The sequence below is a fragment of the Nannizzia gypsea genome, genomic scaffold (genome assembly GCF_000150975.2).
Source record: "Nannizzia gypsea CBS 118893 supercont1.4 genomic scaffold, whole genome shotgun sequence".
Taxonomy (NCBI): domain Eukaryota; kingdom Fungi; phylum Ascomycota; class Eurotiomycetes; order Onygenales; family Arthrodermataceae; genus Nannizzia; species Nannizzia gypsea.
Window position 1 is genome coordinate 2,952,198 of NW_003345198.1, and position 25,809 is coordinate 2,978,006.

Here is a 25,809-nt window from a genome sequence, read left to right on the forward strand (position 1 = left end):
TTCGTCTCTCCTGCAGGGAACATGTCCATCCAGCCAGTCCACAACGGAGACCATAAATACCTGTAATAGGCAAATGTTTCCCCGGACGATGGGAAGAGAAGCTGCCTGCTCAAGGTACTTCATATCAGCAGCATCACGCCGTCTCCTTCACATCAACCTCGTAATGACGCAGAAAAAGGGCCATCTGATCGCTCCCAAGCGTTCATCATCTTCTTGTCTGTCGGTTTTCCGGGTTTCCCGCCGCCAAAGAAACTGGCTCCTCCACTGCTGCCGAAGACAGGGCTCCCTCACCCCCCGGCACCCGCATAGGACAGGGTTCGCCGGCTTCTCAAACGTCGATTTTACGGGCCTCAGACTCCGGCATCATCCGAAGGGCTCGGCTAATATCTATCAGAGGCTAGATCAGAGGCTATGGCTAGGCCTGAAACAGAAGCCAAAGGGAAGGAAAAGGCACAGGGAGCCGGAGCCAAATCAGGGACCAGCCAGGGAACTGGAACAGAAAACAGAAAAGAAGCTATGGAAGCGGAAATGCAACCAGAAGCTAGACCAGAAACAACATCGGATGCTAAGCTAAAGGCTTTGGCAGATTTCAACGCGGAGCCTTCCATTTACGGCCTTGAGGATAAGCACAGCCTAAGAGAGCTCGAAGAGCATTTGAAGCTCGTTGAGCTTGGCCAAGCTGAGGAAAAATCATCAGCCAGCCCTTTGGTGGAGCAAATAAAGACTACACCATTGTTTTCTTCAAAAGTCAAGGGTGCAGCTCACCATGCTCTCCCAGGTACCAACAGCGTGGAGACATTATTTCCTCAGTACGGCTTACTCGGACTCCGAATCAACAGCTACACACCTGGCAGTGACGAGGGAAATGCTAGCATTGGGGGAGCAAAACAGAATTTGGTGTACGCCAACATCAATGCTCCATGGTCGACGTTCATTTGCGGGAGTCAGGGCAGCGGCAAAAGCCATACGCTTGCATGCATGTTGGAGAACTCGCTGCTGCAGCCATCAACGGCAGGTAAGGTCTCATCTCAGTTAACAGGCTTGGTGCTTCACTATGACAAGTTCACCAGTTTGGAGACAGGCCAACTTTGCGAGGCAGCGTATCTATGTTCTGCGGGTATACCAGTCAGGGTTTTGGTGTCACCAAGCAACCTGCAACGAATGAGCCAACTGTATTCAAACCTGCCGGGTTTGCCAAGTGACTGTCCCAGGCCAAAGGTTGAGCCGATGCTGTTCAACGAAGACCACCTCAGTATTGGAATGATGAAATCACTAATGGCCATTAGTGATGGAGAGGGTACGCCACTGTACATGGAGGTAGGCCTATTATTCCACAAAAGGACATATCAGGAAGACCTGCTGACCTACCTAAGATGGTTACCAAAATTCTTCGAGATATGGCGAAAGAGTCCAACGCTCGGCGAGGGATAGATTTTCGGGACTTTGAAAAAAAGATCAAGGACCAGTCAATGCTAAAAGGTCAATTTGCACCACTGAACATGCGTCTAGATCTTCTCCGTTCTTTTCTAGAGGTCCCACCTATTCCAAGGGGTAAATCTGCCTCTCGCAAAGGTAAAGATAGTGTTTGGAACTTTGAAAAGGGTAGCCTTACTATCGTCGACTTGAGCTGCCCGTTCGTGGACGAGAACGACGCATGTGCGCTGTTTGACATATGTATAGGTATCTTCCTTGAGGGTCGTGGTAAAGGAGGCCGTGTGATTGCCCTTGACGAGGCGCATAAGGTAGGCCAACTGCTTCTCAGGCCATAGGCAGACAGACATCGACTGACGTGGATGTATAGTATCTGACAACCAAGAGTAACGAGGCCGTGACTCTGACAGAAACAATGCTGTCCCTAATTAGACAACAGCGCCATCTTGCTACGAGGGTTATCATTGCGACTCAGGAGCCAACATTGTCCCCAAACCTTTTGGACCTGTGCAATGTTACGATAGTGCATAGGTTCAGCTCTCCTGCGTGGTTCAAGACGTTAGAAGGGCATGTTGCGGCAGCCGTTATGGACGTTATCGCGTCTCGTTCCTCAAAGTACAGCACCGGTGGGATCTTTTCCCGCATCGTTGGCCTTGGGACTGGGGAGGCTCTGGTGTTCTGTTCCAGTGCCATCCTGGACGTCAACCGCGGGGACAACATGCAACGAGAGGGCGATCAATGGGCCCGTCAGGCTGCTCACTCTGTCATGATCGAGCAAGGATCGTCTTATTTCAAGATGAAGGTGCGCAAACGAATTACGGCAGATGGTGGACGCAGTATTCTTGCTCAGTAAGGGCTATCAACCCATCGGGTCTGTCTGTGCCTGTAACCAACCATCCATCTCTTTCTTTGGCTTCTTCTGCCTCTTTCCTTTTTTTTTTTATTCTGACTATCTGTTTGACATCCTATGATACAACAGTCTTGTAACGATAACTAGACAGACCTCTTTTTCATTAACGGCTTCGTCCTTCATCTTTGTCTCTTGTCAAAATATCAACTTGATGTCGGAAAAAGGTATAGCCACGTGACCTTTAGGCTTATGATTAGTCAGCAACACCTGACTCGGTCAAGCGACTAAAAAGTAAAAAAAAAGTAAAAAGCAACAACGTCGAAATATCAGAAACCGCAAAAAACCAACGGACAAAAAAGAAAAGCATGGATGACGAGCCAGTAACAAGTCAGAAGCAGAGGAAGACGAACTCCTAGATGACGAGGAGAGACGAAACGTGAGATTCTGGGGTTGACGCAGGGTGGGATCCCGTCCGTCCGGCGCCGCACCAGGATCCCGCAGGCCCGCAAAGGCTCGACGCTATCACCGCGGATGTCGTGTGCACGTAGGACACTGACTATGGTTACACCGTTGGAAGCAGATGTCTATTCGGGCTTGAGACGGCGTGGTCGCATCCCACGTATATCCAGCCTATTCGCATGATACTCATGATATATGGAAGGCTGATGCTGCCTGCCATCATGCTATTCCCGCTCACGATATACCAACCGTCCTCCATGAGGCCCATTCCTACTATGAAATCTTGCCTCTAAGGCTGAGAGCGAGGTCATCCGTTGGCCCCATCTTCTTCGTGATGGCAGATCGATGGGATCCATCCTGCCTTATTCCTCCCTTTCCAAGGCGTACACTGCTCCCGGAGGGTGTATTGCTCTCCTAGATGACCTGGCATCTCCTCCCCTTGGGCGGTTGGGTGAATGGATAATGAAACACTCATCGGATATACTCTCCACTCATGCCTTCATCCTTCTTTCGACTCCCACCTTGTCTCCAAGAAATTCCCGAAAATGTGACATTCCGCGCCGAACCACTTCACCGTTTGGCGGTCAGCAGGCTTTTTTTCTATCGTTTGCTTATCCATCTCTCCTGTCGTCGTTGGTAATAGTGTGCTCCTTGCCTCCGCGTTCTCTTACCATTGATAGAGTTAGTGTGGTTTTGATGACCCTGAATAAAGATAATATCATCCCTAGGGGTCATCTATACTGCATGACATGCTGCTCACACACCCGCCCGACTTGGGGAAGGAAAATCTCGATCCCATGGCACATGGCCTCTCATTTTTCGTGGCTATCAAGGCCTTGATCAAAATATATAAAACAGTGCCATCTCAACCCTGTTTTTATATTTCTGTTCTTGCATTAGAAGTCAAACAGCAGTCTTGACATACATCGCCTTGACACTCATCATCATACCTACTGGCTAGGTTTCTTTTACTACCACTCCTTAAACAATGTCTTCTGTGAAGAATATCCTCTCCTTTGTGGCCCTGTTTGCGGGTGTCAAGACGGTTTATGCAGGCTTGGAGTCTCCGGGCCATAACAACGTCGCCATTTACTGGGGTTTGTGTTCTATGCCGATAAAGTCTACTATCTTGGCCACCTATTTTATTGCACAGCACCATGCTGACTCGACTACTCCTGGCTAGGCCAGAATTCTCTGAATCAGGCAAACGGAACACAAGCGCAGCAGAGATTGAGCTACTACTGCGAAAGCAAGTATTCCTTCTAATCCTTAATTTTCATTGCCTTGTGCAATTAAAACATTCACTAACCAGTATAAAGGCACCGATGTTGATGTATGGCTACTAAGCAACCTTTTTTATATTTAAACGTGACTGAATGCTTCGTGTTATTAACCAATCGTATCCATCAAAGGTGATTCCACTTGCCTTTGCCATATCCATCAAAGGCCCCGGGGGCGTCCCACAAATCAACTTCTCCAACCAGGGAGATCCCTGCAAGCCATTCCCAGGAACCGACCTTCTTCACTGTCCGCAAATTGGGTATCGTCCCTTCTTTATACATTACCTACTGAAAGAGTATGCAGGCTAACTAGGAAATAGCGAGGACATCAAAACGTGCCAGAAGAAAGGAAAAACCATCCTTTTATCTATTGGCGGAGCAACTTACAGTGAAGGTGGCTTCCGCTCTGCTGAGGATGCTGTTGCGGGAGCCAATCTGTTATGGGATACGTTTGGTCCGGTCAAGACAACGTCAAACTCTTCAGTTCTTCGCCCATTCGATGATGCAGTAGTCGATGGATTTGATCTCGACTTTGAAGCCACTGTGCTGAACATGGTACCTTTTGGCAAGCAGCTTCGTACTTTGTATGATGCCGAAAAATCCAAGACGTTTTACTTGACTGCTGCTCCTCAGTGCCCGTACCCGGATCTATACAATAAGGAGATGTTGGAGGGTGGTGTCAAATTTGATGCTCTATTCATTCAGTTCTACAACAACTTCTGCGGCCTCAACAACTTCGCCCTCGGCTCCCAGTCACAAGACAAGTTCAATTTTGCGGACTGGGACAACTTTGCAAAGAAAGTATCGGCAAATCCCCAAGTGAAGATTATGATCGGAGCTCCTGCAAACAAGGGGGGCGCTAGCTCCGGATACGTCGATGCCCAAACTCTTGTCAGCATCATTAACTGGAGTAAGACCTTCTCCAGCTTCGGTGGAGTGATGATGTGGGATGCCAGCCAGGCCTGGGCCAATGGCAACTTCACTTCGACAGTGAAGAATGCCTTGAGTGCTGGGAACTCCCGTGTTGTTCGCAGATCATATGCCGGCTATCACTCTGGATACTGAAATTCGGCTCTCTTCCCCAAGTCCAGGCATTGTTTTAATGACATTGCAACGGGCTGAGAGTGGTTCGACCCGTAAACGGATCTAAGAGGGCCTCTGGCGCTGGCCAAGCACGAATACGGAGCATAAGTATGTTGATGCCTTCGATGTTCGTACTTCTTTTTTTGTTCTCCTCGCCTCATGCTTGAGGTGCATTTGATAGTTAATCATTTGCTTTTTCTTTGTCTGTTTTGTTCCATGTCCATATTTCCATCTTGCCGTTCCCTCAATGTAACTAGACTAGCCCTAGCCACCTTTGTTGTATATAGTATCTTTCCAGCCAATTGACACTCGTTTATTATATATCACATATGGACTTCTAACAAATTGCCTCTGTCTTCAGGCACATGCGATATCGGTCATTTCGAGCACAAAGGGAAGGCTACTCTTTATTTTGATAATAGGGTGACCTGCAACATTGGAAAATAGTTTGAGAACCTAGAATGAAAGCCCAGTGGGTATAAATGTTCCTTTATATGTTATTAGCTTTTGTCTAAAAAGATAGTTAATCTATTGTTCTCTACTGTATTATCACATGTCTCTTTATGGGCTCCATAAGCTCCTCGTACTCCTTATAAAGGAAGTCTCCTCTTCTGTGTCCCTCTATCAAACCTGCTGAAGGGCTTCCTTAGATTTGCTGTGATAGTCAAACAAGGAAATACGCCGGGGGCATCAAGGTAACTCTATAAAAAGTAGCGAGTAACTATTTAGGCTATCATAGCATTATAATTCTTTAAGAACCTTTTACTTTTTAGAAGTAACTACTCTTTGACAAATACCATTTCTAAGGATTCTCATATCTCTTGCAGCTAAGAAAGGTAGCTGGCCATTTAAGCATACAGTTCCAAGGGAGAACTCCGTAGAAGATAGTTATCTCGCCTGGAGTGACATAAATAGCCAGGCCTCCTCCACCCTAGTACCAAAAATGATATTTACAACAAGCCAATAACCTATCTATATATTCCTTGCATCGCTAGCTTTTATACCCAAATAGCTACACTGAAGCATACTTAACTCAGCGATATATACTATTATGCCGCCCCCAACCGATATTCACAACCCTTTTGAAGGTCCAGGTAAGCTCTTAACTTTCCACCTATCCCATAGGAGGGGTTAAAACTCCTTAGCCTACGTTAAATCTTCTCTAATAGTTGATACTCAGGGGACTTTACTCTCTCCTCTGATATGCAGAGCACAACATACGACTTTGTCGATCCTACAAAACTAGACTTCACAGGCAAGGTAATTTTCATTACCGGTGCTTCAGGGACTCTTGGTCGAGCAGCTGCCATATCTTTTGCTAAAGCGGGCGCATCGAATATCGCCCTTGCTGCTCGGTCTGATCTGACCCCGGTACGCCAGGATGTTGAGGCTGCAGCACAGTCCGTTGGTCGAAGGAAGCCAAAAGTCCTGACTCTACATATTGACGTGATAGATCAAAAGAGTGTAGAGATGGCAGCCGCCAGAGTAGAGGAAGTCTTCAAATTCTGTGATGTGGTTATTAACTATGCCGGGGCGGCAAGCATGCCTGGCAAGGTTGCAGACACAGATCCAGCTGCGTGGTGGGATATGATCCAGGTGAACCTTTTTGGATCCTATCTCGTCGCTCGGTCATTTCTCCCACTGCTAGCCAAGGGCGGAGAAGCTCGATATCTTATCTTGGTCAGCGGCGTCAGCGCCCACATCACCCTCCCTAAAATGAGTTCCTACCAAATTGCTAAATTGGGTGTGGTTCGATTGGCTGAGTGCATTGATAAAGAATATGCGGAAGAAGGCATCATATGTATCAACATTCATCCTGGAAACGTCTTCACCAAGCTGATTCGCGGTATATTCGACAAAATCCCTCCCGAGATCAAACATGGTGAGCCATTAAACCAAACCTCAACCCCGACTCCAAGTGGTTTCGTTATCCGTAGCTAACTTTGCCGCCATCTTGTAGTATTCACAGAAACACCCGAGCTTAGCGGTGATACCCTTACCTTTTTGACGTCAGAGGAGCGATCCTGGCTTGGTGGTCGATACCTTAGCATGGCCTGGGACATGGAGAACCTGATGGGTCTCGAGGAAGATATAGTCGAAGACGAAAAGCTCCTTGTCCACTTGAAATGCTAGATACTTCGTAGCTATATGGTGTATATAGAGCTATCTGGCTGACAGAAGTGGCCTGGATATGAAGCTGGAGATCAAGATGTCTTCCCATCCACTCGAGATCATTTCACCCTTGTTGAAGCCCGCATGACGTCGTCACCAGGCCATTTAACTAGCTAAAAAGGCTAAATAACTAAATAAACAAGCTTCGAACACCCCGTGCTGCTCCACAGCTAAAAATACTTAAATATCACCTCACTTCATCAGGCTGAAACTGTCATCGCCTAGCCTTTGCACTGAATAAACGGCCTTAGATTATCACTAATAACTAGTTAACTAACTATTTACTGAGACGAGTATTTTGTATGGAGAGCGTCCTGTCGCCCAGTCAACTAAGCCCGACACTCTAGAGGCCAGCAAATCTGCGGCTGTGGGAATGGAGGAGCGCCGTAAGGGCAAGGCGCGCGACGCCAACATCCACGAGGTGCCTTGCCTTCTACCGACGCGATGGTGGTTTGCCAGCACGGTATTTCCCCTGCTAGCAGTAGGTGCATATCATCTCGGATACTTTTATAGTTCATAGTTAACTAGAGGTGTGGTTAGGGAACGCTGGGCCCTATGGCAAATGCCTTCAGCATCTGCTCACTGTCCCAGGACTGGCGAGCAGATATCGGGACACTCGGGACCGGTAATCTTCCAAAAACCGTCAAAGATCCGTCATGGTTGTTCTCCACACTCTTGTCTTGAATCCAAACTATTGAACAGAGAGTTGTTCTTATACTAAAGCTCCTATACTCTAGGGCGATCGCGATCAATTCCATCTCCCTCGGTTTTGCCTTGATATCAAATGCGTCTCTTCTGCTGAATATGGCTAGAAGAGTTCCTTTTTCCGTCAGCCAGCCTATAACAATTGGCGGTTGGTATATCGCCTCTGCGTTGCTAATTGGCCTGACTGTCGCGATCCCACGAGTGACGGACTTGCATGGTAGACAGCTAACCCAGGCCTACTACTATGCCATCATGGCGGCTGCTATCTACTTCTTCGTATCATCACTCTTGCTTATTACCGGATATGGTGCGAGAACTGGACGCTACAGCAAACATTTCAATCTCACCACCAGTCAGCGTTCACTAATGCTACAGACAATTATCTACATGATGTACCTCCTGATTGGCGCGGCTATATTTGCTCATGTTGAAAACTGGAGTTATCTTGATGCTTTATACTGGGCTGATTTCACCCTTCTTACTAACGGAATTGGTGACCTCGCTCCAGCCACCCACCTTGGTCGAAGCCTTTTGTTTCCGTTCGCCGTTGGCGGCATTCTCACCCTTGGTTTGATCATTATTTCCATCCGATCAATGATGATCGAAAGAGCGAGGGCACAGCTCACCGTGAGGATAACAGAAAAGATGAGGAAACTGGTTACAGAGCAGCTGCAGTCCGGAGATATGACGACGCGAATGCTTCAGCCACTGGCGAACCCGGGTAGCTCGCTATCTGATAAAGAGATACAGCAAGAAGAGTTCCATGTGATGCACCGCATACACAAGACTTGTGCCTGGCAGCTCCGGTGGCTTTCTTTTCTCATCTCGGCTTTGGCATGGGCAGTACTTTGGCTAGTAGGGGCCGTTGCATTCTGGCAGGCGGAACAACCCGCTGGCTGGACTTATTTCACCTCGTTATACTTCGCCTATGTGAATCTTCTTACAATTGGATATGGCGACGTCGTCCTAGGCGAGTCGTGGGGGAAACCATTCTTCGTTCTATGGTCACTTCTTGCTGTTCCGACCACCACCATCCTGATCTCAAGTATGGGTGATACCGTTGCGAAGCTATTCCACGATGCCACTATTTTTGCAGGAGATTTAACCCTATTCCCTCATGAGACTGGTATCAAAAACAGGCTGTTCTCTTTCCTTCATGGCATGGCTGAATATTTTCGACATCGTGGACGCGACACGGAATATATTGACGGACAGTCTATCGGTGATCATCCCCACACGTACCATTCTGCTTCAATGGAGAATCTGGCCCCACAAAACCTAGGGTTTCAGGAAATACGCTTACCTTCACAAAGGTGGTGTGCGATAGTACATGAGCTTGGAAAGATTTACAATGACCTTTCTTCAAACCCACCAAAACATTATACCCACGATGAATGGTGCTATTTCCTTGGCCTAATAGGGTGTGCTGAAGGTTGCTGCCCCTTTACCCAAATACCCTCTACAGATGCAGAGTTGTCAAAATCAGAAAGGGCTCGCCGTCTGTCGGAAAAACCCCCAGCCCTTAGTGTCGGAGAAAAATGGAGCTGGGTTGGGGTTAAAAGTCCACTGACAGGAGACAGAAACGAGGCTAGATGGTTATTTGAAGCTTTACTATTCACCTTGGAGGAAGAGATAAAGTCCCAGTGTAATGCATCCTATAACAGATCAAATTCTTGATGCTTTCCACTGTAGTGAACTTCGTTTACAGGAATGTGCGATTATGGTCCAAAGTTGTGAATAGGGTACCTAGGCCCGCCCATATTCACAGTAAACTCTACTTTCCGGATCTCTTTAAAGGCCTGGATATATCGGAACCCTCCGCTTCATATCGACTCGGCTTTCCTAATTACTCTCTTTGGCCATCTGATGTTCTAAGGACTGACTTCCACAATATCAATAAGCAGGGGGTATACCTCGTCTGTACCACAACACAGATAGTATACAAGTGGATCACTGTTTCCCTATATATTTTATTTCGCTAGGACCAGATCGATCTATTACAGCCTTATTGAAAGCTAGCTCACCTGGAAGAACATCCTACTGGGGAGATAAAATTTCCGACTCATTCAAATCTTCGATCATGAGAGAGGCGAACAATAAGTCCGAACTCCTACCACCACTTCTTATAACTTCTCTTGCTATTGTGGTTCTCGTTGCATTTCTCCTCTGGGTTAAGCATTTATATAACATATCTGCAAGCCGTGGCCCTCTGACTAGCACAGAAGAAGAATCATCCATCCATATCCAGCAGTCAACCCCCCAGGGGCCAGTACCGTCATCGCCTGTCAATACTGTTGCTACATCGACTACAGAGTTGCGAGCACAGGGTCTGATACGAAAAAACACACCAGGGTCAAATTCAACACCTTTGTCAACAAGTTTTAACCGTGACATAGGGTATCGTAGGCAGAGCTATGAAACCATGCATAAATATCCCGATTCACCCGTTGTGTCTCAAGATGAACTACAAGATTTTGGAATCTCAAACACTTCTCCATCTGCTAATACAACATTATTTCCACTAAGCTCTAGTTGTCGTAGCGGCAATAACTATAGGGCACAGCAATCAATACTGTTGCGCGAGCTACCCAGAGACCAGATACATAGTAAGTACTTTATTCCTTTATATTATAAACGTCAATATTTCTTTTAAAAAAGTGATGTTTATATTAGCATTGCCTACTTCAACTACATGATTACATGATCAAACTCATAGGCAGAATGCTGAGCCGTAGAGGTATTTCTAGAACTGAACGATCGACATCCATACTATGGCCACAAAGGCGATTCATACCAACAAAATTATCCTTATGGAAGGTATGAGTACCGCCAGGACAAATTTTATCAAGTCAACACTATGTCATCGGGCCCCTTTGGAACGGTGGGCTTGGATACGGCACGTGAAGCAGAGAGTAGTTCCCGGGATTTTACTTGTCCCGGTAGCTCTCCAGAGCGGCGAATATATACACACCCTAGTTATGAAGGACGTGGGTTACAAAGCCCGCCATGGACAGGGGGAGAGACTTCTTCCTCGCGCCTCCGGCCTGAACCCCTACATATCCACAAGGTTCGGTCAAGCCCTTTGCCCTCTATCTTTCCCAGCGGCGGACATGCCAGTAGAATGGTCCAACCGGAGAGCTCAAAAGATGCAAGACAAAGGAGCATTGGCTATGATGCGGAAGATCGGTCCTTTCCTGAATACCGTCATGCACAAGAGGACCGGCTATTTCGAGCTCCGGGGGATCCAACATTAAGGGACTCTAAATCGAAAGATAACGAGGCAATGGCAAGGAGTGAGGAGGAGCTACAGACATTTGAAAGTTCTCGGGTGTTCAGTATTGATCGATCACGAAGCCACCGTAAGTGGAATTAAGCATGGCTGTATCAAGAGAGGTATCTAGAGGTGAGAAGCTAAGATTTCTTACGTTGTCAGCTTTTGGAAAACAACACAATCGAGGCAGCACTCGCCTGTCTGACGCAAGAGTTACCCAATATGATAGTTCCAGGGCAGTAGAGCGGCCCGAAGAGCACTATCCAACTGCGGCTGGTCAAGCGCCGGTGGCATACGGACTTCCCCCGTTGACTAGAGACAATGCAGTCGACGAAGCAGGTGAAAATAAGGCAGAGAGGAAGTTGAACCTCCTAGATTTAGTATCGCAACTTCGGGACCGTGATATCTAGGATGACGGACGACAAGGGATATCTAGCGCTTCGATAGTATCCGGCATGCTGCCTCGCTGCGGTATCTGCTGCAGGGAATCTCACTTGCGTGCTCAGCATAGGAGGGAAACTTGAGGGGCCGGCTAATTGACCAGTTGAACTAGTTCCCGAATTTCCCAAACCCAGGCCAACTAATAAGTGAAGTGTTCCATGCCCTGCAAGGAGGCACTAGGACCGTATACTCAAAGTGCAAATATGCCCCAATCGACAATCTTGCAAAAGTCGAGCAGGGGCCTTGTTGAGAAGGCAATGATATTTATTTAACTTAAGTACGGAGTAGTTACTTATACTCTAATCCTAGTATAGTAGGAACTTAAGTAGCTAAAGTCTCCTATTTCTATCCCAGCAGTATTCTATGCTTTTATCTATGGAAACCTATAGTCATGCGCATACGCTTGCCAAAAGAAATCTCCTGTCATGGACGGGCATCAGATATAGAGTCCTCCGCACGATCATTGTTAGCAGGTTGAGCTGATTCGATACAGTTGAGCTCTTCGTCGATTTTGTCATAGTCCCGGAATACCATCCAGAATATTGGGGCAGTAATTATCATCACCGCAGCTAAACCCGTATATAGGTACAATATTCTTGGGTTTACGGCAAGTGGCGAGGTAGCTATTCCTAATGCAGATCCAATTCCTGCAGTTACCTGTCGCAACGCTTGTACCAGGCTGCGCATATCCTGCGGCGATTTGGAGTAACTATACTCAGATAAGGTTGCGAATCCCAGAATTTCCCCGCCTGCTAGCAAAAAATATATGGGCGTCTGTGCCCAGACGCTGATGTCGTTGGGTATACTGCCGTTATTCGAGTCTGGACAAGAAAGTGGCTGACCATAGCATGGTCCTCGCATATATATCAATTTTTGTAATCCAGCGGTAAAAGCCATCGCAGCGCTTATTATAACAAATGCTGAGGTCATACGTGCAATAGGTCTAAATGCAATTCCATGCCGTTGGAGTGTTGGGTAAAGAATTTTTTGCAAAATCGGGCCTAGAAGAACACAGGCGATAGAATTGAGCGCCTGAATTGTGTCATTTGGGATTCCACCCAGCCTTGTTTGCCCAGCTTGAGAAATCAAGTTGTTTGTGAGTTGACTTGTACACAAGTAGAATGGTACAAAGCAGGCCCTGGCGAAAGTTGTTAGCAGGATAGGTAACTAACTAGTTAGCGAACAATGCATAAGTTGCAACATGACTTACATGACTTTGCAGGCGATGAGGCCTTTTTTCATTTCGGTGACAAATTGGTCGTTCCATTCAACTTCCCTTCCATAAGTTGATGCTTGAAATGATGGTTTGGCAACATCTAACCGAAACCGCCCTCGTATTGCACATGCAATGACCTTTGCAGCCTGTGGAAGAGCATTGCCCTGGGGCGAGAGCTTGACTTTTTGACAGTTATCAGCATGAAGTTTTGGTAGGATATAGATTCTGACACCATACCAAATTTTTTCTGCCAGAATAACATCAAGGGAATCAGCATCCAGACTGTACATAATGGAAGCAGGTAGGCAGCCCAGAAGCCAATTTCTTTCTCCAAATATGTAGAAGCAATCAGTGACAGGCTAGCAATATTGGTGAACCTTGTAATCGTAGCTATTAGCTGGATGTACATGCAACTTAGGTATATTCATTACCAGTAAAGAACGTTATATATATATTGAAGAGTCAATGTTCGGTCTGTAACGATTTTTTTGCCACTTTTGGTAACAATTAGTTGCGGTTTCAAGACTGTATATTGATCGCCTATCAAAGTGGGGGTGAGCTTCGTAAAATCTTAACTCGTAGATTGATTCGAACTAGTTACCTATAAATGGTGAGACAGTGGCTCTGACCCCGCCTGTTCCAAGCCCAAGAAACACCATGGAAATAGCCAACCCAGCAATTTTGATAGAACCTTTAGTCACAGACGGAAGAGAAGTAACAAAAAGCGCTAAACATCCACATATATTAAGCCTACATCCAGTCAGCATTGGCCAGAAAAGAGGAACAAAAGGAATCTCACGAAAAACTCAGGCATAGTGTCTTGTAGCGGCCCAGCCATGCATCTGAGAGAATAGCAAACGGCATAGGCGATAAAAATGAAAAGAAAAAGAAGGCGTTCGAGATATTTGTCGCGGTTGCTTGGCCAAGTCCCAGAGCACCTGGGACTGCAATACTGTCGCTGCCATTTTGTATGTAGTTCTCTATGCAGAAGGTTAGTACCTGATTGATCTTAGATTCGGGTAGCTCGCTCGATAGATACCCACGCCATGGAGTTGTGGCGGCGTAGAATGTGAATCTTTCAGCAGCTGCGGCTACCAGTGCAACCCAAACAACACCTGGGACTGAGTCAACCACATGCTCGAGGTTCACGATTTCGTCCTCAGTTGCTTCGCGCTTTTCATTTTGTGCTGGCGAAGTATCCATCTTTTTAGTTAATGAGATTTATGCGTAAAAACTTTGAGTCAGTTAACTACGCAGCTCGTTAGTGACGATGCAATCCTTGAAGAGCGGGAAGATTTTTAGATGAGAAATGAAGGCCATCCAGCCAAATTCGCGGGGGGGGGGAAAGCTACAGTATTATCTTTTATTGGTTTTTCCCCGAGCCTTGGAACGAACTAACTAACTAGTTATACCGTGACTGTTAACAGTTATTATAACTCGAGAGGACCTTGTATATAGAGTGGCCTTTGCAGGGGCGGGCGTGGGGTGGAGGGGTTCTCCCAAAAACTGCCGGTTGTAGAAAAATAGGGGTTTTCCAGTTATGGAATGTCTTGTCATTGAAAGGTTTTTAAAAGACAGAAAAAATAAACAGAGCAGTCACCTATGGCATTGCTTGGTAAAATTCCTCTGATATGTACCGTGGCTGTCGCAGCCATCGCATCTTATATTATTACCTTGTCCAACTAGTCCCATACATATTGATGCTCCTCCAAATGCCTCATCAAAAGGTTGGGGGAGGGGATAGGACTAGAAATGGGACTGGGACAACCCAGATATCGTTTCATTTAACCAACACCGTCAAGTAAAAGTCTTTCATACCATCACAATAACACTCTTGCAAAGTTTAAAGCAGCTACACCAATTCAGCTTGAGTAATAGCGTGCAAGTGTGTAGGGGTATCAAAAGGAAGATCTATAAAGAACTGAGCTAAGAGTTTCGCTGCCGTGATAGCCGTATCTGTGTAGATAGGCTCGGAGTCAGTGGATCTTCAGCTTATTCTTTTTTCCACCTTTTATGGAGTATTCTAGGCAAATTCCATCCATCATTCATCCCTGCAAAGAAGAGCACGGATAACGGCACAGGGGTTTTATTGACAGCTTTTGTGATCTGCGTGGCAACTTATTACCTGCGGTCGTTCTCAAATGTTTATCTAGGGTGAGGCTGAGCAACTGGCGTGTCAATTGCTCCTTACTACTAACCTCCCCTCAACTCAATATGCCAATAACCATTAGCACTATAGCTTATTACTGGCCCGTCCTTGTTTGCTCCTGTACATTTTTTTTCCAAACGCCTTCCCAGGGTAAAATAAATATCCTTGACTCACCCCTTGAATAAGACTCTCTAGTGAGGGGCTACTAGCTAATACATGATGGCTAACCCGACATCTTTAATCGGTGCAATTACACAGGCTAGGCCAAAAGTACTAGTTGATAGAAAAACGTGGAGTGAATAATTGTCAGATATATGTATTAACTAGTCAGCCTCGCTAGTTACACCTATGCTTGGCCAGCCCACAGATATCTCAATCAAATCATCGATCTCCGTTTGACAATAATCTACCTATACATGGGTTTTGCAGTGGTGATGATAGTTACTGCCCCGGTATTTTATCGATTTTGTCGTAGCCCCGGAACACCAACCAAGGATTTCAATTGTATTGAATCGGCACCGCCTGCTAACAATGAACACACAGGGGATACTACTAGTTACTCTAGTGTTCACTCATGATAGAAAGCCGCGTTTGGCAAGCTTATGCGGATAGACATAGTTTCCATGACCCTACCTCCGGCCATAACATGACAGATTTTTAGTACTAAGTTAATCTGCACATCTAGCCTTTAGTTTTCACAGTAACTATTAGAAAACAGTCAATTCATCCGAGTTCAGCACGTAACAACATCAGGCAAGCTAGATTGGATGCGCTCCCATAGTGTCAGCCCAATTGATATCCTTGTAAACAAAATCACGACTCTCCACCCTTGCTACTTCCCCTTGCCGTGGCTAGCCCTAAGAGACATGGCTAGGCTCAAGGAAATGCTGAGAGGTTGTAAGCTTGCGCAAGAATTACTATCCCAGAGCAAAAGTTTGTCGTACTTCATCTTGCTGTAACTAAGTTTAAGTTTACCCCGAGTAGGTTACGTACCACGACCGCCCCACTTCGCTGGTTTAACTAGCTACCCCTGTCCAACTTTATGTAGCACAGGCGGCCAAGCCATGAAAGTACTCCGTACGAGTGGCAGTGAAGCATCTCTACCATTACTAGTAGTTATCATACAGATTTGGGATACGCAGAGTTCTTGAGTACACTCTTGTATCCCAAAAGCTAAAACATGAGATCAACCTCACCTCTATGCTCTACGGAGTACTAGAATTTTGTTGTCATATATCCTCGAAACATCTCCTGAGCATGCATCATTCCTGGGATGACTTTCTAGGGGTTTTGAAACAGCGATTCGGCAAGACGGGATGCGTGACCTGTGGGGATTTGAAGAGGGGAAGGCGTCAGGGAAATGTTGACACGTTTCTAGTATAGATAGAGGGGTGTTGAGGCTATGCCTCCTCGGGCATGCAACAGTTGTTCGGACAAAAATAATGTCTTGGATTCTTCGTGCTCGTGTGATATGTATTTCCTACCCCTGGGTCGTGTTATGGCCAATCATGTCTTTCATTGAAAGTTGGGTACCCAAAAGTCAACCAGCCGCGCGGGTCATTTAAGGTTAAGCGGCAAACTCGACAGTCCGTCCGATACCAGACACAATAACGACAATGACATCGACAATGGTAAATGACAACTTACATACGGCGTCCAGGGGCCAACAGGTATACGCGGTAACATATACATGCACCTAGCATGCGAGTGAGGCGCTGGCCAACACATACGTGTATGGATACACAATCTTCTCCGTAAATTGGCCTGCTTCTCCGCGGTGATCACAGAGAATGACATTTGTATACTCCATATCCGATGGCTCCGTTCCGGCTAGTTCAGGCCTGGCTAGAAATCTCACTTAGATAGGGAGCCTATATATAGGCACACAGCGATACAATTCTTAACAAAGTTATTTGCCAGGAGTCTCGGGCTACAGCATCACAACCTCTTTAAATCGCACATAAACACCATAATTAGATAACCCGGAGTTCTAAACAACTCACCTGCGATCATCATCATTGAAAAACGAGAATATGGACAAGAGCAGCATTGAAGATAAGGCATTTGTGTCTGAAGCCTTTTTGGCTAACATCCCCGGCAGCAAAGGTAGGATCCCTTACTCTTGCAAGGTTTCGTCCTAGTCAAACTAATTAGACGGCGTGGGTAGCTCTGGCAAAGGTTTCGTGCCGTTGGAGGCTTTCCGAACCAGCGACAGGCGTAGATACCCAAAAATATTTTCACTCTCTTGATCTTCTCATGCGGATGGAAGTTGTTCATTATGAAAATAACACAAACGGAAGCTTTGTTTCGTATGCCACTGGCACCGCCATGGAGAATCTCGTCCACGCGTGCTACAAAATGCAGGAGGCATCAAAAACCAATCAAACAGAGATGGCAGTAAAGGTTATAACTGTCCCTCACGATGGATACTTGTGTAGGAGCGATATTATTGAATTGAGAATGCGGGATTCTGCATCGGTTGGCTCCGTCGTTCGGTTCCCAGCCTCCTCTGGCGGCCATTTTTCATCTATGGATGTGACCCAGCGCAACAAAAGCAATCTTCTTACTCTATTATCTTCGGCACCTGGAGCATTGCTTGCGAAGCAGACTCTAACACCAGACTGTGAGGCGCTAGATCTGCTAGAAGAAGAGTTGAGAGTTCGGTTATCTTTCAATTGGGTGCTCCCAACTAAACCGACTGTACGCAAAGTTGCCTTGGTAGGGGGGCGTCCCATGTTTGATCTACAGAGGGGATCGTTCGGCCACCAAGGAACATTTGAAGCAGCCCTAGCTTTGAGTATTTTGATAGATGTCGTCGATCGACCAGGGCATTGGCTTGAAGGAGAAGCACATTCTCACTTGAGAAATGATTTCGTGCCTGTTGACATGACCAACGACGCGGAGCTTCCTTCAAGAATAGCTGAGGCACTCAAAGGGAGAGGGATCCATGCTATCGTTACGTTCTCCGATGAAGTCGTAATCGCAACAGCGAAAGCGGCGGAGTTATTGGGTCTTCCAACTGAGCCGGCTCAAGAAATTCTGCGCGCCCACAACAAATACGAGACCCGCAAGTTACTGGACTCTAATAATACCCAGACACAGACGCTACAACTAGATAGCGCAGCACAGCTGACCGACCCTTCTGTGGCCAAGAAGCTCGCAAATATGCAATACCCGTTAGTTGTTAAGCCATGCCGCGACGGAGCATCCCGGGGCGTGAGGAAAGTCAACAGCTACACGAGTGCGTGCCAAGTTGTACAGCAACTAGAGAAAAGCGGTTTTTCGAAGTACGGAATTCTCCTCGAAACATATATTGATGGACCAGAGGTGGATGCCAATTTTGTCCTTTGGGATGGGGAGGTCCTCTTCTGCGAGATATCTGACGGATTGCCGTGCCAGGCAGATGCAACGGATGCGACAACTTCAGATAATTTCGCTGAAACCATCGTGTTACTACCAAGCAAACTGGATCAGAAAGAAATACAGCTTATCCAGTCATCTCTCCATCAAAGCCTTCTCAAGCTAGGGTTCCGCTCTGGCGTCTTTCATGTTGAAGCCCGGGTGCAAAACTCTTCGATGCGCTATAAAGAAACGGATGGCATCCTAGACCTTGCTGACGCTGCTGATTCAGCAATAACGGAGAGTAAGCCAGTAGATGTGTTTCTGCTTGAAGTCAATGTTAGGCCGCCTGGTCTGCAATCTGTATTTGCAACCACCTATACATATGGTGTAGACTTCTATGGACTTCAGTTTCTTCGGGCGCTCGAGGATCGCGAACGTTCTATGGCTCTGTCAAAACCTTTCACCTGCCACGCCCAGTACTGGTGCGCCATTGTTATGATTCCTATCCACCGCGAAAATATTATAGTACCGGACGACCTTTGCGACAGAGTTATTGAACATCTTCCGGAAATTACTCGGTATTTATCTCGAGCTGAACGTATTACTTGTGCAAAGGTAGTATCCCCTGTAGGAGGGACCGGGTTTATAGGTTACTTCCTGCTGTACTCAAGAACCAGCCGAAGACATTTGTTGGAAATGAGTGATCGTGTCAGAGTCATTTCTCAAAAGATTTTGGACAGTTAATCAATGACCATTTGTGACCGGCAGTTCAGGGGAGAGAAGGGAGAAAGAATGAGGATGGCCTCATATTCCATGGGACCGGCCCTGTAAACTTTCTGAACTAGAAAATGATGGCAATTTATTTTCATATCAAGGAAGATCCTCAATGAATTTCAAGCAGTTCGTTGTTGCCATTCACCACCAACGCAGCAACGCATGAGCTGGCGTGGTGGCTCGGATAAAAGTCGAGATCTCGTCGATGCGAGACCCAGAATGCAGGTATTGTCGGCGTTGGCATGTTGCGAGAGTGTGTAGGTATTAGGCAAGTATAGCTGGGTGTACCCTAAAACCCCAAGCCTTTAGTTTGCCAGCATAAGGTAAGGTGGGGTAATCGTTTCGTGCATTAAAACGCCGATTCCTACTTCGACCACGAGTTAAATATCTTCATGAAGTAGTAGCGCGGCATGCGGCGTAGTAGATATTATATCATATCGCGTGTTTCCAGGGGAGGGTAGTAACTGCGATTTCTATCGACAGTACGAAGGCTTCGTGACGCCTGTTTTCCAGCCTCACATTTGACCGAGCCATGGCTGCGACCGCTTCTACACTCCCACTCGCATTCATATGGGACGACTCAGCTCTCCTTGTCGCGTCGATGCTGGAACCTCAACATAATAGGTCATAGAGATGGAGAACAGGAGGACGAAATTGGGATATCGATGGTTCTGAGTTTGTTGTGAAGCATTATTCGTTTTAAAACAACCTTATATAATCCTATTACTAAGCAAAAAATAAAACTATTTTATGGGCTAAAGTATAAACTTTACTTATTAAGCTACTCTCTGTATTTTATTTACCTTAGTTACCTAAGCACCTCCCTCTTCCTCTCTCTTCCCCTCTCTTTGTGCCTCTCCCTAAGCTTCTCTCTAGATTACTTTCTTCCTAAATTTCCTAGTTACTTAGTGTCTTAGTTACTACTACCCTCCTTTTATTTTCTACTACCTTTAATTTTAGTAGTTAGAGAGAGTAAAAAGCCTAGGAAGAGACCCAGGGAGAGGTACAGACAGAGTCACAGAGGCCTAAAGAGAGGGTCAGGAAGAGGGGTGCTTAGGTAAGGTGTGTAAAGTATTACCCATATAAAAAGGTACTATTTAAAATACCTTTTCTATTATTGGCTACGTGGTATTATCGTTATACAGGCTAAAAACGAATAATGATAGCATGGTCATTACACTATCGTCCGCCATACTAACTAACTTGGGACTTGTAACTGCACTGCTGGATTAGTCATCATCTCATACGACCGCGTCTTCCGCTTCGTCTTTTGGGCAACTTCTCTATATAAACAACTCGCACATTATCATTAAGGCGTTAGCCAGGCCCTCAATAGCCAAGCACAAGTTACGGAATTCTACCTAATTGTGTTGGCGATAAAACAGAGATACCCTTCCAATAAATGGCTATAACTAACGTCTTACGGGCGACTACAATATATCTCCGTTTTTCTACGGACGTAAAGGAGCTACATCCGTGAATCCTGAGCTGATCACCCTGCAGCTTGGCTGCCAGCCTCGTCGATGGAGCACACTGACTAACCACCAACCCAACCACGCATGTTCTGGAGGGATTGTTGACTGTGAGATTGCTCTGAAGGATGAAACGGAGACTCTCTGCCGTCTGTCCAACCCTTCTTAGGCGGAGAGTCGACGGTCGACGGAGCAAGCAACTATTTTCAACTACATAAATAGCGTTACCTCCGTACGTATATATCCCTGGGAAACCGGCTGTCAAGCCTGATCGGCCCGTGTCTATCTGATAATTATGTAGATGCATCTGGTTACCTGTGCGAGGGAGATCTTCAACGCATGGCTGCCATGCTCCCCCTTCCAACACGGTCAGGGGTCCCTGTTGCAATGCCTGGTCGCCAGGGGCAGCTCAGCCTAAATGGTTGACATCAACTGGTCATGGGCATTTTGACCTGTAACAGTGAAGGATCAGTTTGAACTGAGAGGGAGATATTTAAAGACTATGCCTTCTCCCAACCTTGACTTGTCTCTCAGTTCATTTCCAAGGGCTACGCTTTGATACCTTTACACCTAGAGCTGTTGTTCTATTCCAGAAATTTACCTACCAGCCGCGGGTGGACATCACAATGGAAGGCGGAAATCCTCTAACCTGCACCGAGGTAACAGCTCAGTGTCCTGTCCAGGCCTCAATCTACGGGTACTATCCGAACCGGCCGATTAACGCTGCACTGGTTGTTGTCTTTGGCATTCTCATGCTCGTCCAAGGATGGCAGACTTTCAAGTACAAGACTTACACCTACAGCTTTGCCATGACCGTCGGCTGCCTGGGTGAAGCAATTGGTCTGTCTATGTCCTGCTCAACGGTCACAATGCGCATGTTAACAAGAATTTTGGCAGGCTATGTCGGTCGAATCATCCTCCATGACAACCCATTCTCCTCGACCGGTTTCCAGATGCAAATTACCACGCTCATCATGGCTCCCGCATTCTTCAGTGCGGCCATCTACCTTACTCTCAAGCATCTCTGTCTTGCCCTGGGGCCGAATTTGTCTCTGCTCAAACCCCGCTTCTATACCTGGATCTTCATCGGTGTCGATCTGCTATCACTCACGCTTCAGGGTATCGGCGGTGGTCTGGCAGCGACCGCAAAGCAGAACAAGGCTCAGCAGGACGCTGGTACGAACGTTATGATTGCAGGTATTGTCTGGCAGGTTTTCACGTTAACCGTCTTCGGCTTCCTTGTCGCCCATTTCTTCTGGAGACTGAGGAGCGAGAGGAGGCACGGTGCCAACCCAACGGCGAAACAGCTTTGGGGCAGCAGGAAGTTTAAGCTCTTCCTTGGAAGTACTACCGTTGCTTTCCTCTTTATCTTCATCCGATGTGTCTACAGGTAAGTTTCTCTTCCGAGTGTAGATCGTTTAACTATGTGGATGTGGACGATGACTGATTCTGACTTTGGTAGAATCGCTGAGATGGTCGGCGGCTGGAGAAACGAGATCATGCAGGACGAAGTCTCCTTTGTGGTTCTTGAGTCCTTGTAAGTTGGCGTATTTATAAATACTATTTGCTAGCTGTTGCATGACTAACACGGTATAATAGCCTCTGTCTGATTGCTGCTCTGCTCATGACAGTTTTCCACGCCGGAGACTGCTTCCCCCAGATGAGAGGCGACTTCGTGGCTACCAAGTTTGCCGATTCTCTTCCCTTGTCTTCGGTCGATACCTCATATACTGCGGTTCACAAGCAGCCGCTTATGCCTGGCGAAGATCATTGATTTTTCATGTATTTTCTCTGTCATTTCTTATATGTCAAAGTGATGGACAAATGTCGGGTTTTTATTATGACTTTTGAATACGGAGTCATGGGTTAGGTGCGGGAGGAAAACAATCCAATTGAACCTGGTTCCGGCGTTTATTGTCTCATCAGAGAAAGGATTCATAATTTTGGTATTGAGCACGTCTAAAGTACATATCTTCATCACTATCTCGTTCACTTTTGTCTTTGAGAAACATTAGTATAAATTCATTGAGAAAACGCTCATGAAAACATAAGCCATTATACATGACACCTGTAACTCCATGCTGTTGTTCCTCCAGAAAAAAAGAAAGAAATGTCTAAAAAATGGAAAGGAAAAAAAAAAGAGGATTGGTGTTTTACTCGTCTCCTTCAAGTCTTCTCAGACGATCAATTCCAAGATGGCTCTTACCGTCTTGGCCGTAGAAGACACCAAAGGCATACAGTGCCTTGTGGCTCTCACCAGGCGGCGCGACGATGGTACGAGTGATAAGGTCCGTCTTTGTTCGGGGAGCACGAAAGACTTTGTCGACAAGTAAGGGGCTCCGGTAGAGGAAGCTGATGATGTCTGCGTAGGTGTATAGCGGGTGAGGGAGATAGCGTTTGCGACGGGGCCAGATAGTAAGGAAGGAAAAAGCGTACAGGATGGCAAATCCGATGAGGGTATAGTAGGCCGGGAAGTAAGAGGAGATGCGCACTTGCTCGAGCTCAGCGTAGAAGCGAGCCATGAAGACACCGCCAGCAAGGACGGGCAGCGCAAGAGAGGCGACACCGACGAAGGAGATATAGGCTACTTTGTAATGGCCGGCGACGAGAGCGTGGAAGGTGGTTTCCAGGGGCAGGCAGGCATTGTAGGAAAGCAGGAGAGATTTCTCCGCGAAGGCGCCGCGGGGGGAAGAGAGGTCAGCGTAGGCCTGGGCGGCGCGGAAGTAGACGTCAATGGGCTGCCAAGCAAGAAAAAGGAAGTTTGCGAGCAAGGCCGGGATGAAGCTGAAGAGAAAGTTAGACGAGGAGAAGCCATAGGCAGACGGAAGGGTAGGCAGAAGAGGCAGGAAACCTCGCTCCAACGGGCGATTGACGAAGCTGACGGTGATAAAGGCGACAAGCAGAACGAGAGCAATGACGATCCAGACGACCACAAAAGTGTCCTTGAGGAACCAGGGGGCCCATCTATAGCGAAAGAAGGGCGAGTGCAGGCTTCTTTCGAAGGAGTCCTTACTATGAAGGTCCTGTCGCTCGAGGTCGATTGAATCGATATTGGGGTTGCTGGTGCTACTATTGCTTCTTCTATGGCTATGGCCCTTTTCCAGCAAACGGTCAACAGAAGATACTCTCTTCAACGGTGCAGCCTCCTGACCCAAGGCATAGAAGGTATCTTCTGGGGTAGCAGAAGACTTCCAGTAGCCCAGACGCAGCTTTCTGGGGGGGAGATGACCAGCTACGTTTGGGGTAACCTCTGACTGGTCGAAATCGTGTAGCACATTTGACCGCTGGATGAGTGGGATAACGTCCGCCAGGCTTACGGGATCCCACTGCAGGCCACTGGTGCCAAAGCCAAAACGAGCCAGGATGGCAAGTAGAGCCAAGGCAAGAATAGCGTAGAGGGCGACAAGCATCCAACCAACTCCCTGAACGCTAACCCAGCGGAAACCGCCCTCTTGGACAGTACCGTAGAAGCGAGGTTGGAATAGGCAGCTCAAAAGAGGCACGGTAAACCAATTAACAAGCCAGAAAATGAGCAGACAAACACCCACGACGAATTCACCGTAGGAAAAGTGCGAGAGATCCGGCAAAACAAAATTCCTAGGCAGCATGGACAGCCGCTGAAATGTGGTATCCCTGGCCGTCCGGGAACGGGCTATACCGGAGAGAGGAGCTATGCGGTAGATAGCCGCCTGCAGAACGAAAATCCAGAGCACGAATATCATACCGACAATCTGGGGTAGAAACTCGAAGAGGAAGTACTCCGAGCCGCCAAAGTAGACGTATGCTGCTATTCCGTCATTCCTCGAGGACCAGATATTGAAGAAGGCGAGAGCAGCAGCCATACTAAGGGTGAGTAGAATACCGGGACCAAGCAAGACCGGTTGGAGGACGTGGGGAACGAAAGTGAGCGGCGCGTTGCTCGGGGGGTCAACCGCCAGGAAGATCCCAGTCTTTGAAGGTTTTTCCGTGTTATCATTATCATTATTGTTATCATTACTATGGTCGTTAATTTCCTTCTTGGTATTTGTATGCGTTTTCCGGACATCATCAACGTCGTTGTTGTTAGTAGTGGTCGGTGCTGTGCTGTTGGTGTAGTAACCAAGGCCCTCATCTGGAACCAAACGCTCCACCGGATAGTCGGCAGAAGTAGCCAGAGACCCATGGCGTCCGTGACCCGTAAGTTCCTCGTCTCTAGTCAATTGGTCGATGGCAAAGCGAATGTAAGGCGAGTCATCGGTGCCTGGGGTCGGCGTGCCGCTCTCTGCTCGAGCTGCGGAGCTCATGTTGACCACTCTGGCCGGTCTAGGCATATCTTGTGTTTGTATATTTGCCTGTGCCTGTGCCTGTGCCTGCGCCTGCGTCTGCCGGCGGTCTGGGGATGGGTGTCTGGAGGGTGCTGTCTGGTAGGGAACCACGGTGACTCTGCTGGCGTTGGAGTGGGAAGTCAGATCTGAGAAGGAGTAGTAGTCGTCCGAAGCGGCAATTGACTGCTGGGAGGGCGTGTGAACCAGCTTCGGTTGGCTACCTAGGGCGGTCAGTCAGTATATATCCTCGGATGCTTGTTTTTATGTGGGTATATATATATATATAATAATGGCCAACTTACTGCCAACGACCTTCAACCGAGGCGTCTCGAGTGGGTGCTGCTGGTGACGCTGCATGGTGAAGTGGTTACTCGGTACGGGTTATGGCCCTGGAAGGTGAAAGAGAGAGAAGAGGCGAGAGAGTGACTGGGCCCGCCGACTTCTTATTCCCTGCCATCGCCTTCTTTATGAGCCTGCAGCACTCGCACTGGCGGGAGGTTGGGACTTGTGTCCCCGTCTGCATCTGGGCTGGCTGGCGTCGTGATGTGGGAGGCTGGGAGTGGCCGCCGCTGCCCAGCCTCTTCTTTTGGGCCACCACTCCTCTGAAGCACGACGTCAACATCGTATCAGAGACGAAGTAGCGGCCACTCCTCCTTTGTGGCACTATTTTATGCCGGCCTGTGTCTTCGTTTTATCGTGTCACTATGTCTGTCACTCTAGCTTATTTATCTTATTTCTCCTCTTCGACCTTTAATATCATCGTCGTTGCTGTCGCTTTTTTAGATGTTTTTATTTCCTTTTTTCTTCCTTTTTTTGTTTGGGTTTCGGATGTGCATGCTTAGTCATGAGTGATGACCAAT

At 47.2% G+C, this 25,809-nt stretch overlaps 9 protein-coding genes across 9 annotated transcripts; 7 read left to right on the forward strand and 2 right to left on the reverse strand.

The window, feature by feature from the left end:
• Positions 1–411: 411 nt before the first annotated feature.
• Positions 412–2,284, forward strand: MGYG_05822 (hypothetical protein; the record flags this gene model as incomplete). The annotated part of the gene is made up of 3 exons (XM_003173185.1): positions 412–1,317; positions 1,374–1,742; positions 1,802–2,284. 3 exons carry the CDS (start codon positions 412–414, stop codon positions 2,282–2,284), a joined length of 1,758 nt encoding a protein of 585 aa, XP_003173233.1.
• Positions 2,285–3,728: 1,444 nt separating this feature from the next.
• Positions 3,729–5,085, forward strand: MGYG_05823 (chitinase 1; the record flags this gene model as incomplete). Its single annotated transcript, XM_003173186.1, has 4 exons — positions 3,729–3,837; positions 3,929–3,993; positions 4,153–4,280; positions 4,341–5,085. The coding sequence occupies 4 exons, from the start codon at positions 3,729–3,731 to the stop codon at positions 5,083–5,085; spliced, it is 1,047 nt and encodes a 348-aa protein (XP_003173234.1).
• A 1,069-nt stretch (positions 5,086–6,154) lies between these two features.
• On the forward strand, positions 6,155–7,236 carry MGYG_05824 (hypothetical protein; the record flags this gene model as incomplete). Its single annotated transcript, XM_003173187.1, has 3 exons — positions 6,155–6,197; positions 6,284–6,985; positions 7,064–7,236. 3 exons carry the CDS (start codon positions 6,155–6,157, stop codon positions 7,234–7,236), a joined length of 918 nt encoding a protein of 305 aa, XP_003173235.1.
• A 412-nt stretch (positions 7,237–7,648) lies between these two features.
• MGYG_05825 (potassium channel) lies at positions 7,649–9,657 on the forward strand (the record flags this gene model as incomplete). The annotated part of the gene is made up of 3 exons (XM_003173188.1): positions 7,649–7,738; positions 7,816–7,934; positions 8,013–9,657. The coding sequence occupies 3 exons, from the start codon at positions 7,649–7,651 to the stop codon at positions 9,655–9,657; spliced, it is 1,854 nt and encodes a 617-aa protein (XP_003173236.1).
• A 1,444-nt stretch (positions 9,658–11,101) lies between these two features.
• MGYG_05826 (hypothetical protein) lies at positions 11,102–11,661 on the forward strand (the record flags this gene model as incomplete). The annotated part of the gene is made up of 2 exons (XM_003173189.1): positions 11,102–11,339; positions 11,414–11,661. 2 exons carry the CDS (start codon positions 11,102–11,104, stop codon positions 11,659–11,661), a joined length of 486 nt encoding a protein of 161 aa, XP_003173237.1.
• A 454-nt stretch (positions 11,662–12,115) lies between these two features.
• MGYG_05827 (peptide transporter PTR2-A) lies at positions 12,116–14,111 on the reverse strand (the record flags this gene model as incomplete). The annotated part of the gene is made up of 7 exons (XM_003173190.1): positions 12,116–12,830; positions 12,903–13,089; positions 13,146–13,285; positions 13,340–13,448; positions 13,510–13,658; positions 13,708–13,888; positions 13,952–14,111. 7 exons carry the CDS (start codon positions 14,109–14,111, stop codon positions 12,116–12,118), a joined length of 1,641 nt encoding a protein of 546 aa, XP_003173238.1.
• Positions 14,112–17,090: 2,979 nt separating this feature from the next.
• Positions 17,091–19,143, forward strand: MGYG_05828 (hypothetical protein; the record flags this gene model as incomplete). Its single annotated transcript, XM_003173191.1, has 2 exons — positions 17,091–17,163; positions 17,225–19,143. 2 exons carry the CDS (start codon positions 17,091–17,093, stop codon positions 19,141–19,143), a joined length of 1,992 nt encoding a protein of 663 aa, XP_003173239.1.
• A 2,128-nt stretch (positions 19,144–21,271) lies between these two features.
• Positions 21,272–22,419, forward strand: MGYG_05829 (sphingoid long-chain base transporter RSB1; the record flags this gene model as incomplete). The annotated part of the gene is made up of 4 exons (XM_003173192.1): positions 21,272–21,485; positions 21,543–22,035; positions 22,108–22,182; positions 22,245–22,419. The coding sequence occupies 4 exons, from the start codon at positions 21,272–21,274 to the stop codon at positions 22,417–22,419; spliced, it is 957 nt and encodes a 318-aa protein (XP_003173240.1).
• Positions 22,420–22,798: 379 nt separating this feature from the next.
• MGYG_05830 (hypothetical protein) lies at positions 22,799–25,306 on the reverse strand (the record flags this gene model as incomplete). Its single annotated transcript, XM_003173193.1, has 2 exons — positions 22,799–25,170; positions 25,252–25,306. The coding sequence occupies 2 exons, from the start codon at positions 25,304–25,306 to the stop codon at positions 22,799–22,801; spliced, it is 2,427 nt and encodes an 808-aa protein (XP_003173241.1).
• Positions 25,307–25,809: the final 503 nt, after the last annotated feature.